The sequence below is a fragment of the Galeopterus variegatus genome, unplaced genomic scaffold (genome assembly GCF_000696425.1).
Source record: "Galeopterus variegatus unplaced genomic scaffold, G_variegatus-3.0.2 Scaffold1124, whole genome shotgun sequence".
In the NCBI taxonomy this organism is placed as follows: domain Eukaryota; kingdom Metazoa; phylum Chordata; class Mammalia; order Dermoptera; family Cynocephalidae; genus Galeopterus; species Galeopterus variegatus.
Genome location: NW_007727235.1, coordinates 189,417 through 203,992, shown reverse-complemented (window position 1 = coordinate 203,992; position 14,576 = coordinate 189,417). Strand labels below are relative to the sequence as shown.

The 14,576-nt window shown below is 46.1% G+C and overlaps 1 protein-coding gene across 1 annotated transcript in view; it reads right to left on the bottom strand.

Annotated features, from left to right (window-relative positions):
* The window catches only part of INSC (inscuteable homolog (Drosophila)), a 145,550-nt gene that overhangs the window by 107,664 nt on the left and 23,310 nt on the right, over positions 1–14,576 (bottom strand). The window contains exon 2 of the mRNA XM_008574984.1: positions 6,079–6,179. Within this exon, the coding sequence (XP_008573206.1) occupies positions 6,079–6,179 (101 nt within the window). The remainder of the gene's footprint in view (positions 1–6,078; positions 6,180–14,576) is intronic.

Sequence of the window (14,576 nt, the reverse complement as noted above, 5' to 3'; positions counted from 1 at the left end):
TCCCATCAGAGTATTTAAATCAATCAAGATAAATTTCCAGCTCACTCTTTCCCTCCAAACATCAGTTTTCTACCAAAAAGAATAAGAATAACTTGCTGGAGGCAGAGGAGTATCTTGGAGAAAGGAACAAAATTCAAGTTATTTAATTTCTCACCCTCACCTGAGACCTTAACCAAGGGGTTGTTCATTCATCAAACATTTATTAAACATTTATTCATTCAACACCATTTATTGAGCTCCTACTGTGTGCATTCTAATCACAGAGCACAATTATGAATCAGATTTGAATTTGGCCCTCCAGACATTTGCCATTGAGTAGAGAAAGTGACATATATATAAATCACTATCGACCCAAGGCCTGGCTCAAAGTAAGTTCTCAGTCCAAAGGAAATCTCATGCAAATGAAAGAATGAATGAATGAATTGATTTCTCGATTATAAATAATTGCTACATAAGAATTCACTGGGATGAGGACACAGAGCTTCTAGAATTTACGAGAGGCTGGGTGGGAGAATGAGCTTAAGAAATACAGCCCAGAGAAGGCAGGACTCCACAATGTGGGGAAGGGGCCAAAGAGTACTGTGAAAGTACCATTCCCTTCTCTGGGCCTCGGTTTTCTCATCTTATAATAAAGGGATGGAGTAGGTGAGCTCCAGCAACAACATTCAATGCCTCTATGATCCCATTCTCTGCACTGTATGGGAATTTAAATCCAACCTCTCTTCTTAAAAATAACTGGTGAATCATTGTCCCTCTGCCTTCTCAAGGTCACACCCTGTGTTTCTGTGGATTTCTCTTGGGAAATGGGAGAAGGGAAGGAATTCAATTCTAGCTGTGACTGGCCTTCTTTTTGAGTTAAACAACAGAAAAACATCCAATTATCCCATTGACAATTATAGTCTGTACATTTTACCACAGACATAGAAAACAACCCAACAGCAGAAAGCCAACCACAGACCAGGGGTGCACACATGCAAGCCATTATCTACTTGCAGATAGGCTCGCCTGTGAAGGCCACTACTGGCTCAGGAAAGCTGGACATCTCCTCCCCAGCAGGCCAGGGGCAACCCAGGAGGTTGCCTGCTACCCGCTGCAGCTGCACCCAGCCTGGCTCACCCTAGACTCCCGGATGAACAGAAACCACGTGAAGAAGGGATTCACTCACAGCAAGAAGTTGCAGATGAAAGCCCGAAGTTGTAGGCTTGCTAAAAATCCAAGTCTGATTGGGCTACTGCAGCTGCACCCAGCCTGGCTCACCCTAGACTCCCGGCTGAACAGAAACCACGTGAAGAAGGGATTCACTCACAGCGAGAAGTTGCAGATGAAAGCCCGAAGTTGTAGGCTTGCTAAAAATCCAAGTCTGATTGGGCTAAGAGAGAAATTAGTCAATAAAGTGTGAGTTTCTTGAGGGAAGAGACCATGTCCAACTGAGTCACCAACATATCTTCAAGCACACAGCACCAAGCAAGGTGCATGATCTGCACTCAATAAATATTTGTAGAATAATTTTGTTGAAGGCTAATGAATAAACAACTACCTGAATAAATGAGTAAATGATTTGCTTGTGTAATGCCACAAGAACATGGAAAAGACCGAGACTGGATAAAGTACTGGGAAGCACTCAGGTTAAATGTCATCTAGGAACATGTACCCTAGCTCATCTAGGAACATGTACCCTAGCTCTGCCACTTATCAGCTCTGTACTTGGGCAAGTAACTTCAATTCCCCAAGCCTCAGTTTCCTCATGGGGTGGACATTGTGATGTGCTGCCCAGATCACCCTTTATGGAAGGACTGGTTGTGCCAATTGCTGGGAGTATCATTAGCTGACAGCCTCAGCTGTCAGGCCCTCCAGATACTGTCTCAGAACCACCTCACCTAAGCTTCCTAGAGCTGCCCACTAGTTAAAAAAAAAAAAAAACTTTAGACAAAATAAATCACAATTTATTTAAGCAAAGAATGATTCATGAATCGGGTAGCACTCAGAACCAGAAGAGATCCGGAGAGGTCCCCAGCAGCAAATTTTTATAGGCTGACACAGAAGGAAGACAAAGAAAATATATTTGACTGGCTAGAGCAGAAAGATCCTAGTTAGAGCCTAGCTGGCAGTTTCTGATTGGTAAAGTCTCTAGTTTTGTTTTACTGCTTACATTGGGCTTTGGTAAAACTTCGGTAGAAACTTAAAGCATTGGTGCAACCCAGCCCAATGACTTCCTGATTAAAAAAATTAACACATTCTAATCACAGATCATGGTGAGACATAAAGGCCCTGGTCATTTGGCCAATGAACTCTGAGTCTGGAACTCCCTGTGAGCTGAGGTCATCAAGCTAGCATACAGCTCAGCAATACCCTCTGCCCAGTCCTGCTTCCTTCCTCTCCCTCCTGCAGGCTCAGATCCCAAAGGTGCTCCCTAATAACCATCCTGAACTTTAAACTCCACCTCAAAGGCTGCTTCCTAGAGAACCTAACCCCTCATTCGCAAAATAGAGATAATAATAATTATACACATGGCCGTAGTGAAGACTAAATGGGTAGCTGTGTGTAAAAGTACCCAGCCCTTAGCAAGTGCTTCAAAGTGTAATCCAACTTTGCTATGGGGGTTGGTAAAGGCCAGTTCTTTAATCAATTTCCCCACCCCAGCCCTTTACTGGCAGGAACCCAGACAGAAAACTTCAAGATGCCCTAACTTGATCTATGGACAAGAGAAGTAGTAAAAAGAAATGGGGAAAGGAGAGGATGTCTGGACACGACCTTGTGCGGACCCTGGTCTCTGACTTACCCCCCAGAAGCCTTCCCATAGAGTCAGTTAAATCAAAGGATCATCAGGATCCTTCAGAAGATGAGGGCCGTATTGTGACGGTGGAAGGCGCAACCCTGGAAGTGTGCAGATGTGCCAACACACTGACCACCTTGGCTGACCTCCATGGCTAGGTCCCAGCAGCATCACCACCATGACCAGGGCCTACAGGAGAATCAGCATCCCAGATGCAAAGATGGGAGCTCAGAGAACAAGGGGCAAATGAAGACCAGCTAGGGACACAGCAACCACAGTTTCTGCTGTCCATCTCTGGCCCCCTTCACTCCCAACAATATATCCTTGACCCTCCAGGTGCTTGGACCTGACCTTGCAGTGTTTTCACTGGTGGGGGTTGGGAGAGTTACTGTTATTGGTATGGCCTGGGGAAGTGAAGGTTGTGCACTGCAAAGCACGCTGAGGCCCTAGAGAGACTCCCTTCCTGGATCCAAGCATTTACATATGCTTCTAAAGCAGCTGTGTCATAAAAGATGAAATAGGTGCTCAGACAGGTAAAGCAGCCACCCAAGGTCACCAAGCTGGTAAGAGGTGGAGCTGGGAGTTGAACCGAAGTCTGATTCCAAGGCCTATGTACTTTCAACCTCTTAGGCTCACATTAAAGACTTTTGTTCTTTTGCGTGTTCATTCTACTGTTTTTAAATCTGAAAGCATCCCAAGAGATTCAGATGCAATCAGAGCTGAGAACCACTGCACCTTGTCAGGCCACCACCCATCACCCATGCCAGTTCATCATAGGATGAACCTCTGGCCTAGGGGCTGTAGCTCCCTGCCTTCTACTCTTTTCCAGTAGGCTGCACCTAGAACAGCCCTTTTTTGCTGCTATTTTCTTGTAAGGGTCTCAAATACCAAAGGCCTAACCCTTATGATTCACCCAGGCTGCCAGATGATCCCACACAACTTGACATTACTTGTTTATTTATTTAGTTTTGTACATTGAAGTAAACAGTGGCACTGCAAAGTGACATTCAATTTCAATGGAACACACAGAGAGAAATCAATTATCCAGCATTAATTATTTATCTGGGGACAATAACCATGGTATTATTCCCCACGAGAGAGGCCTCTGCGTCTTGGAACAGGAGGAAAGAAGAGGTGGTCCCTATTGTCTGCCTATAACACAGCATGAGATTAGACAAATTAACCTCTCTGACACCCTGTAATACACACGAACCTTCTCTACAAATGTGGCCCATGCATGTATCCCCAGAACATCTGTGATTAACAGGTCAGTAGGCCCAGGGATTATATTCTCCCAGTGTTCCGGGTAGGCCTGGCAATGCTAGGCTGTGAATGTACTAAAGGAAATACCACCCTCTCTGTCACCCTCTCTGTGCAGCCCACTCTACCCTGTCAGAACTGTAAGGATGAAGACACTGTAAACAAACATTTTCACAGGTTGCAGCTTTTATGGCCAGCCAGAATATTTGGAGTTATGTTAGTCTGTGGTTTTTCTTCCAAAGTATTTGCTGTACAAGATCAGTTAGAAATCCTACTCTGCCTCCAAAAGAATAATACTTTGATTCCCAAGTCATTTTCATGTAGTTTAACTTCCTTTTACTCTTAAAACTTCTGAGGAGATTGGAAGGGGGTTGGGGATGGTGGTCGTGGGGCAGAGATCAGTAAGTAGCTTTCGGGGACCTAAAAGGTGCCAGGATCTGATCTTTTCCCCATATTCTCTAATGAGGGAAACTACTCCTCATGTGAAGGAGTAATTAGTATTGATTGAGCAGTTTCTGTGTGTCGGGCAAGTGCTTTATGCATACTATTCAAATTCTCCAAGCAACCCAATGATATAAGTATAAATTATTCCCTTTTCATAGATGAAAAAAACTGAAGTCCAAAGCTACAGCTAATAAGTAGCCGACCATCCCAGGACCTACGAGGGGTACATGGAGGGACCCCAAAGCCCTGTTTCCAGAGCCGCTGTTGCCATCTGGCTACACAGTCCTGACCTACTGCCTGGACAGGACAGGGGCAGGGAAGACTTATTTATACTCCACTTCATCCAGAATAGCTCCACTTTTTCCTGGTATAAAATATTAGGCTGTTGGGAGTATCTGTCTGTGATTTCATATTTTCTCAGTGAGAATGAGGGGTCAAGAGAGAGGTTTCTAGAAGAATTCCTTCCCTAAAGCCACCTATGTGAACAGCCCCTGACATGCAGCATTCACTTGATCAACAATAATTCCCTTATGTAGCCTCAATGTGTGACAGACATTTTGCGTATATAAATCCATTGAGCTGGCCAATTCGCTCAATTGGTTAGAGTGTGTATTATAACACCAAGGTCAAAGGTTCAGATCCCCGAATTGGCCAGCCACCAAATAAATAAATCCATGTAACTTCACATCATCCCTGGGAAGTAGGTATAATTATTACCCCTGTTTTAAACATGAAGGAACCAAGGAACAGATAGGGTTCAGGAACCTGTGATTCAGATCCCCGAATTGGCCAGCCACCAAATAAATAAATCCATGTAACTTCACATCATCCCTGGGAAGTAGGTACAATTATTACCCCTGTTTTAAACATGAAGGAACCAAGGAACAGATAGGGTTCAGGAACCTGTGCAAAGCCATGCAGCTGGTAAGCAGCAGGCTCCAGGTTTGAAGCCAGGCGGTCATGTGTTCAAAGCTGACCACACTCACTCATCTCATGAACGGCCATCAGCCACTCCGGCTGAGGTGGGCCCCGCCTCAAGAACTGAGACTCAATACTCCCCAGCTATTTACTCCTCATCTTCTCACCTTCACCTGCGGCTCAGTGAATGACTCCCTCCTCCCTGCGCATTGACCAACTCAGGGCAACAAGTACTTCCCAAGCATCAGCTCTATGCTCGATTCCCTCCTTGGTGCTTTGGGGGCAAAAGAAGACATCTAGGTGTAGACTGACACTTTCTGAGAGGCTCAGAGAGGGCCCACGCTAACCCCAATGACACTCAGTGGCTCTGGCCCCTTGCCCCAGGTGGGATCAAAAGCCTCCTCTGGGGTCCTCTGTCTTAGCAGCACACCCCACTCAATTCTTTGCTTCATTGTCTGCCTCTACTTTAGACTGCAGCTCCTTGGGTGATTCTTCCACATCCCAGGGCCCAGTTCCATCCATATCTCCGAGTGAACATTGCATCCCCAATATCTCATCGTGGGCTTTCTCCCCAGGACAGTGCATGGAGAGATGGGGCTGCCTACAGCCTCAGGATCCTGGGTCTGGGCTCAGCCAGAGTCCAGAAGAAGCAGGCCTGGCTCAGAGACAGCTATAGGACTTACCGCTGTCCCAGCAGTGGAGTGGAGTCCAGATGGTGGCCTCCAGGCAGTGCCATCATGTTGATCCCAATCTGCAGCAAGGCCTGCCTGCAGTGGTCGGGACCCTGGAAAGAAAGGGCAGGATGGGTCAATGAGGGTCCCAAAAGAGGATGTGCGATCCCTTTTCTCCAAGACCCAGGCCACAAGGAGCCAAAGCAGATGTGGAGGAAAGGCCACCTAGTCCTCTTCTCCTTTTGAACCAGTCTACATTCCATTGAACTCACACAAGTAAGGCAGGACTCAGACTTGATCTTAGTTCTAAGTCCCTCGCCCATTGTAATCCCCTACAATCTTGTCATATGTCCCATTGCAAAACATGTATCTGATCTATTTTGGCATATACCAAATATTGGGACACACAGTAAATACTGCATACAGCATACTTGTACTAAAAAAGTATCCATAGTTTATATGAGATTCACATTTAACTAGGCATTTTATATTATTTGTTAAATCTAGCAACTCTATGTGCTGATTCTCTAGCTATACACCACCATAGCACTGGGTAATCCACTGTGATTATACTTTAGTCTATCTTGGGAAATGTGACCCTGTAATGGGCATGGTGGTTGCTTTCCCAAATCAATTCCGTTTCAGATGATGTCATTTCACCCGAAGTGCCAGTGATTGGTTCAGGAATAGGCTTGTGACTCAATTCAGGCCAATGAGTCATGACAGGATTGCTCCTAGGAAAAGTCTGCTTTCTCCTAAGAGAGACCCACAAGTGAGACAGTACCTCCCCTATTGAACTTGAACAAGGAAGCGTATCCACTTCACTGCTACTAGAGACCATCTTGCAAACACGAAAGGAGCTAACTGGAGAACAGAGTTGGCACACAGAGAAAAAAATATCTGGGCCCTTCATCACTGAGCCACTGAATCAACTAATCCTGGAGTCTGGACCATCTCCAGTCTTCTTATTACGTAAAATAATACAAGTTCTTTTCCTTTAAGTCAGTCTGAGTGAGGGTTTTTGTTCTGTACAGCCGAGAGCATCCAAAAGAATAAAAGTGAACCAGGTTCCAAGAGCCTCCAATCCCAGCACTGAGCACACTTGGCTGACCTGTGCCTCACAGGTTGGACCAAAACTATAGTGTCCTCCTTCCTCATAAAACAAGCTGCCCACCTGCTTGTCTCTTCCTGCCTTGTCTTGTCCCTTCTCTGCTCCTGGAGGGCCTTTCTCCAGGAGCACAGGGACTGCATGTGTTCCCGTCACTGAGCCAAGGGCTGAGCACTTAACCTGCCTTCTATGTATCTGATGAAAGAATGAATGAAATAAATTTTAATATATTTATGTTGCACTCCCTTTCTTCAACTGTAACTGAAGATGATAATATCTATAATGATGACATGAGATAAGGAATGTAGAAATATCAGGCCAGGGTGAAAGCTAAATAAATGGTAGCCGTTACTATTATTATGCCCTATGTCTGCTATGTGCCCCGTCCCATGGTCAGCTATGCTAAGGGAGATACAGAAAATGAGATACAGCATATAAAGTTCTTAGGGCAGCAATAGTGCTCATTGGGCATTTGTTACCATGTTATCACCATCGTTATTTCTATCATTATTATCACTTTTGAGAAAGTACATTTTTGGAACCTAGTGAACAAGCAGCCTGAAAAGGATAGCACAAAACAAAAAGCTAGACACAACAAAATGAGGTTTGTGTTCCCTTTTTGATATGTCTGATTAAAGTGCAAAAAAGAAAATACCAACTTCTCAGGGTAAAAGTTGTGATGTCATCAGATGGCAGTAAACAAGCAGATGTTATTTTTCTTACATCTTCATCATGGAGAATAGACAGGCAAAGTAAACATGTTGAAGAGGAAATTGAAGCCAAAGGTAGGCGAGGATTCAGAGAGACAGTAAAGAAGTTCCAAGGCCCTTTAAAGTGTGAACCAGTAGGATTCTACCGGAGGAGGTGAAGCATACCGCATACCATTGGAGGAAACTCCGGATCTGACCCAAGTCCTATCTGAGGGACCCAGAGAAAGGAAGAGCTGTCATGAGCAGAAGTCTGAAAGCAAGAAAACGTTCTGAGTTTCTAAGAGGCAGATTCCAGAGACGTAGCTTGGTGAGCACGAAATTCTAGTGCTGACTCCTAATCACTGATCAGTGAGCGGTGTGCACAAGAAGCCAGCCAGGACACAGCAGGAACAAGCCAGGCCAGAACAATCTACTTCTGTTCATGAAGGGCCACTGGGCTCTTAGCTGAGGAGAGTGCAATAAGCCTAATGTAAATGCAATAAGCCTCACTAAAGTTAAGGTCCCCCGCGGGATGCCCTTGTTCATCCTTAGCTTCCCAGCAGTTATGCAGGTGGCGTCTGCCAGCTAACCAAAGCTTGGTTCATGTGATCTCATGTGTTCCCGGAGCCTAGGGAGGCCTCTTGGGGACATCTGGGTTGCATATGCATCACTGCCCTATTTACAGACTATATTATTTATGCCTGCCCTTTCCCCCGATGGTACAAGACTCCTTGATGTCAGAAACCACATCTTGCTCAGTGTGGGACTGGGCACAGGACCCTACACAATGACCAACATGGTCAAGAGCCTAGACTGTGAATCAGATTAACTCTCAGAGGAATTGCAGCTCATATTCACTGGGGACAAAAAAACGAGTTAGGAGAATATCTAGAAGGCCAGATAGGAAATACCAGGAGTTTAGCCCAGCTGATGCCTATAACGGTAATACTAATAGCTAATATTTATTGAGTGTGTACTATGTGCCAGGCACTGTTCTAAGTATTTAATATAGTATTAGCTCATTTAATACTATCATCCCCTTATTACAAATGAGACCTCTGAAATTCAGTGAGAAGTAGGTAGTAGATAACAGAGTGCTAGAACCCATGTTTTTTGATTGGAGGGAAGGTGCTAGAGCAGGTGAAGATGATGGCAACAGCAAACATCTGACACGTGTCTGGCATTTGCTAACAGGCAGCCTGAGCCATTCCCTGGTGGTGACACCCAGTCGTGAGGGACCCTTCGCAGACAGCCCAGCATTTTTCCCTTCTCACCCGTGCCTCCCTCTGCTCACACCTCCCAGACTGTATATCCTACCACTTCATCTAGTGCCAGACCTCAGTGACACAGCCAGAAGACAGAAAAACGTCCTGCAGAAAAAAGCAGCACAACAAACACTACAGTCAAGTGGTGGGAGGAAGAGGGCACAGACAATAGGGACATCACTCTTTTGTTCCTCGCTTATTGGCTCTTTTTGTGACAGTCGTACAGGGATCAGGGGAGAGGGGAAACCACAGTCCCAGCTAAAGCCTCAAACTGTCACTAGATTTTCAAGTGTGCAGCCCTCAGGGCAGCTCTCTGTTCAGTCTGATGCCCTTGCAGCCACCTCCTCCTACTGCCCTAAGTCTGACTCAGCCTAGGAGCAGATACTCAGAGAGTACAAGTAAAACCCCTCCAAAGCTACACACCATGTCAGGAAACTAAGAATGTATTCAAGGTAACCCCTTGCCCCACACCATGTGTCCTCACTGGTGCTGCATAATGAACTTGAACTTTGGAGTCTGACAGTTTCAAATCCTAACTCTGTACTGGGTTAGTACACGACCTTGGGAAAATCATCAACCATCCATGAACGTGGTTTCCTTGATTATACTTACCTCCCAGGAGCCTCACTCGGATTAAATGAGATTACTTACCAAAGTCCCTGATATTGTGCTTGGCACATGATAGTCTCAAAGAGGGAGTGTCCTTCCTCTTGGAAGTAGGTGTTGAGAAACATATCTCCAAGAAGAGTTGCTGCTTTGCCCAGTAAGAGGGGTGAAAAGGACACATGTAGGGGTAAGCAGGAAAGAGAAAACCCCTCCATCACTATCCTGAGGGCCCTTCCTAATTCACTGAAAATCACACCATGGATCCTGCAGCCTTGTTTCTTCAGGGCTCTGGGCTGTGTCTCCACCACCAGGAGTGCCTAGTTTACAAGAAGGGCTTGAAGCCTTAAGTGTCTCTGATTTAGTTCAATGCCTGTTGTGACAACGGCTCCATTTGGACAGCTCATTTCTGCTCCTACATCCCATTAGAGGAAGCCCTTGCTCAACTCCATTTGGCTAAGGAGACGGGCATCTTAAAGGAAATGGGGGCTATTTACAGTAAATTATTCAATTAGAACCAGGAGCAAGGGCGGTTTCTGCCATTGTCTAATGGGCCAATCCGGGTACAGCTCAAATTACAGCTGGGATTGTTTAATCTGCAGAGCCTATTTGGACTGTCAGCGTGGGAGGGACAGTAAATATTGTGGAAAGCAGTGCATAACTACTAGCAGCAGCGCTAGGTACAGGGAGGAAGCAGCTGGAGAGTAGGGGAGAAGTGGGACAGGACCAGGCAGATCTGGCTCTAATTTTTTCTCAAAAACTTTGGGGAGTGCAAAAGCTGGAAACAACTGAGCTGTCTTGTCATCCATCATTATAAATCGCTCTACATTTAAAGCTGAAAGGACCCTTAGAGAGCACTGCTCCATCAGGGAAGAAATAAGAGCTTTGTAAAATGGAGGAAAAGGTAGACTCAACCTCAGAAGATTGTTATGGGCATTAAGATAATCCATGTGAAAAGATTTATCTTTCTATTTGGTTCCCCAACAAATGAACCCACTCACATTTGAGAAATGTCTCTACCCTTATGAGTCTTAGTGAAGGAAAAACTTGCCTCCCAATACAAAAACTGAAAAGCCAGGCACTTGTTCCCAGCATCCTTTGCAGCAAGAACAAACCACATGACCTAGGTGTCACCAATCAGGCACACAGAACAGAAGCACCCATTAGACACAACAGAGCTGGGAGCTTAAGACTAGAAGGATGTTTCTTTCTGGGGTCTGCAGTGGTTGCAGGAGCATCAAATTCCCCTGTACCTGGCAAGCAAAAACTACACTTTGAAGTGGCCCTACAATTTATGTTTTTTTCCCAATTTGCCTCCCCAAGTCTGTGCAAAATGCACAGGATTTAAAGTCCAGAAGGCCAGATTCTGGATTCTCCACCAGAGGATTCAGTCAAGTCCCTCATTTTTGGACCCTCAGACCCGTCACTATTTCTTCTCCATAGAATTTACCATAATTGCAATTTAAAAATTAACTGTGACATTAGTAGCTTAATCTCTTTCTCCGCCAAGGGTCACAAGCAGAGACTAAAAGTCCGTCCTGCTCACTGCTGTATCCGCCACACCTGACACAGCATCCAGTGCACAGTGATCAATAAACACTTGTTGACTGACTGGGTGAGTTCTTGTTGAAGGGACCTCAGCTTCCTCACTGACACACTGGAGATGAAGGTAACCAGGTAACTATTTCACCATGTCACTATGAGAACTCGGTGGGAGAGCCTTTGCACACCATACACACTGTGCATCCAAAGGGACCCGCATCCTCACATCCACTGAGACAAAGCCACCTGTCCCTCCTGAGTCCTTGGAGTCCTCACCGTCTGTTCATACCCAGCTGGGCTGCCTCCCTCCTCTCCCCAGCTCTGTGTTCATCAGGTTGTCTCAGATGTACAGACAGACAGACCAACAGACATTATTTCGTTATTATTGAAAACAATAATGACAGGTAACCAAGGAAAGCTACAGGGGTTCTAGAGGGCTTCTAGGCAGTAAATGGTCAGAACAAAAGGTGGGGAGAAGGAGTCATGGAAAGTTTCTCAGGGCATGATCCCAACAGTGAAACTTGAAAGAAGACTGTGGAAATAGCAGAGGAAGGAGAAGGGGCTAAAAGGAAGACTGTGCAGGGCAGAAAGAAGAGCATGTGGAAGGCATAGAATTGTGAGCATGGTAAGATTAGGGAGCTGCGAGTGTTTGTAGAAGGCTGGAGCACACTGGGCTGGTAGTGAAGTTTAGAGAAAATTACACCAATGGTGTAGGAATGCAAAAAAAAAAAAAGTGGTCCCTTTCGGCTGGGGAAGTAGGGCAGTAAAGAGAGGACAAAGGCATTCAGGAAAAAGAGAGCAGTGTGAGCCTAGGCAAGAAGACCAGAAAAAGTAACAAGTATTCAGGGATCCAGCCCTGACTATGAAAGGAACTGATTCTTTACCCTCTATCTGTGGATAATAGGGAGTCATCGAAAGTGTTTGAGCATGGTAGTGAAATAATCAGAGTGGAATTTCAGTTTACATGATGACCAGTAGAGTGGATGGACTCCAGAAAGAGGCAGGAGGAAGCTTCCTGGAGAAGCACTAGAGCTTTGATAGGTAATGATAACAAATTCCCATCCCCACCCCCACTCTGGGCCTCTGTTTGACCCGTGCAAAGGTGGTGATAGTCATTGGAGATATCTCAGTATTGCTAGCTGGGGTGGCCAGCATCCTGCAGCAATCAGATACTCTAAGAACCCTCGTTCCCAGGGGAGGCGCAAGAAACCAAGCAAACAGCCACCCAGCCCTACTGAACGAACTGACCTCATGAAATATAGACAGCTCTGGCTCCCTCGAGGAAACCTCCATGGCCCTCACAGCTGTCGGACGACAGAGCCCAGCAAGTAAGCAGACAGGCCTCAAGACTCACAGATCTGAGCCTTTTCCCCGCCAGGCCCTGAAAACCCTGGGTGGACAGCCCAGAAGGACTATGCACCAGGTAGGGAGGCCCCACCCAGGACTTGGATCTGCTCGTCAATTCCGGAGCCAGAACAGTTTCAGTAACACAGAGACAAGGTTCCAAGCTTCCACCTGATTAACTGGATACATCTATCATCTAGACCTTGCCTAGAAGGCAACAGGAATCCTATCTACACAAATATGTTTGTGAATTTGACAGGGGTAAGAGTACAGCTCGCAGGCAAAATCCAGGAGCTCATATCATGCTCTTAGAGTATCAGAAGTAGTAGTGGGCCTTGAAGATACCCCTTGTAATAATAACGGCCATAAGGAACAACAGCAATAACAACAACAGAGAGGAGGAAGAGGAGAGAGAGACACTTGTTGGGTCTCACTGTGTGCAAGCCTTGCTCTAAAAGCTTGATGTTTAGTTCTTAAAACAACCCCATGAGATAAGTTACTAATTTTATTCCCATTTTTCAGCTGAGGAGATAGAAGCACAGAGAGGTTAATGCAGACAGACGGGGAGACACCTTCAGAAGAGGAAGAGACTTGCCCGAGGTCACACAATGAGCCAAGCCATACCCAGCACATGCATGCAGGTTTCCTTGCTCCCATAAACTGCCTCCATGGGAAATTCAAATAAGGCTTTGCCTAGTAGGAGCCTAGAGAGACCAACCAGGGCCTCAGAATGGTTTACCACAGGATGTCAATGTAGCATCAGTTCCCCATCTGTAAAACAAAATTAACAATGCCTACTCGTTTTCCTTTGCCATGGTTATCAAGCACAGGGGAACAGGGTGGACAGGGAAATTCAAGGGTCCTGGTGGGATTCAGCTCAGCTGTGAAATGGGACAGCCAGGTTGACTCAGACGTGCCCACGCATCTCCAAAGGTCAGAGAGAGAGGAGCCTAGTGTCAAGCTCTCCCCACTGAGGCCCACTTGTCCTAGTACCTGAGTTATATGACCACTCATCCTTTAAATGGCTCCAATTTGTCCAAGCAAACCACTAGGCAGCCTCCCCTAAAGAAGTCTGCATGGCAGTCCTGGAGGAAAGCTTAGGTTCCAAGAGTCAGGAAAGCTTATATGACCACTCATCCTTTAAATGGCTCCAATTTGTCCAAGCAAACCACTAGGCAGCATCCCCTAAAGAAGTCTGCATGGCAGTCCTGGAGGAAAGCTTAGGTTCCAAGAGTCAGGAAAGTGCTGGCTGCCTCCACCATGTCTCAGGGAGGGCCCTTCCTGGCTCTGGGGCTCTGACTACTCAGCTGCCCAGCAGAGGAGCTCCCAGCCCTGAGCAGCATAAGGAAGCTTCGGTTACTGGCATTCTGGGAGCTGGCCCTGAACTAGGGATTTTCTAAGTGTCAAAAGTGAGAAACTGGTGCCCAGACCTCCAAGACCTTTAGTAGAGTGTAGCCCCGAGGGAAGCTTGGCTGGGCCTCTGGGCTACCCCCACGAAGAGGACTGTTGGTTGAGAATACAGATTCAGGAATCAGACTGCCCACATTCAAACCCAAGCTCCATCATTTATTAGCTGTGTGACCATGGGCATTAGGTTTCTTTGTCTGTAAAGTGGGATATATAATAAGGATAAAATGAGAATACCATGCACATCAGATCATATGTGTGAAGTGCCTAGCACGGAGGGAGTGTTTGATATAAAGGTTGGTTTCATTTGTCTTTTGGTGAGAACACCAAAGGTATCTAGCAGTAGGGAGGCAGCCAGACAGAGGCCACTCTGCCACCTCCTGAATTCCAACTATTCAACTTCTACTCTTTTACATTTTATTTTTTTTATTTTTTTTTCCTTTTTGTCTTTTTTTCATGTCCGGCAACGGACCGCAACCCTCAGTGTCGCGCCCGTACCGGACCGGGACCGGCAACGGGATCGCAACCCTCGGTGCTGCGCCCGCCCCTCGC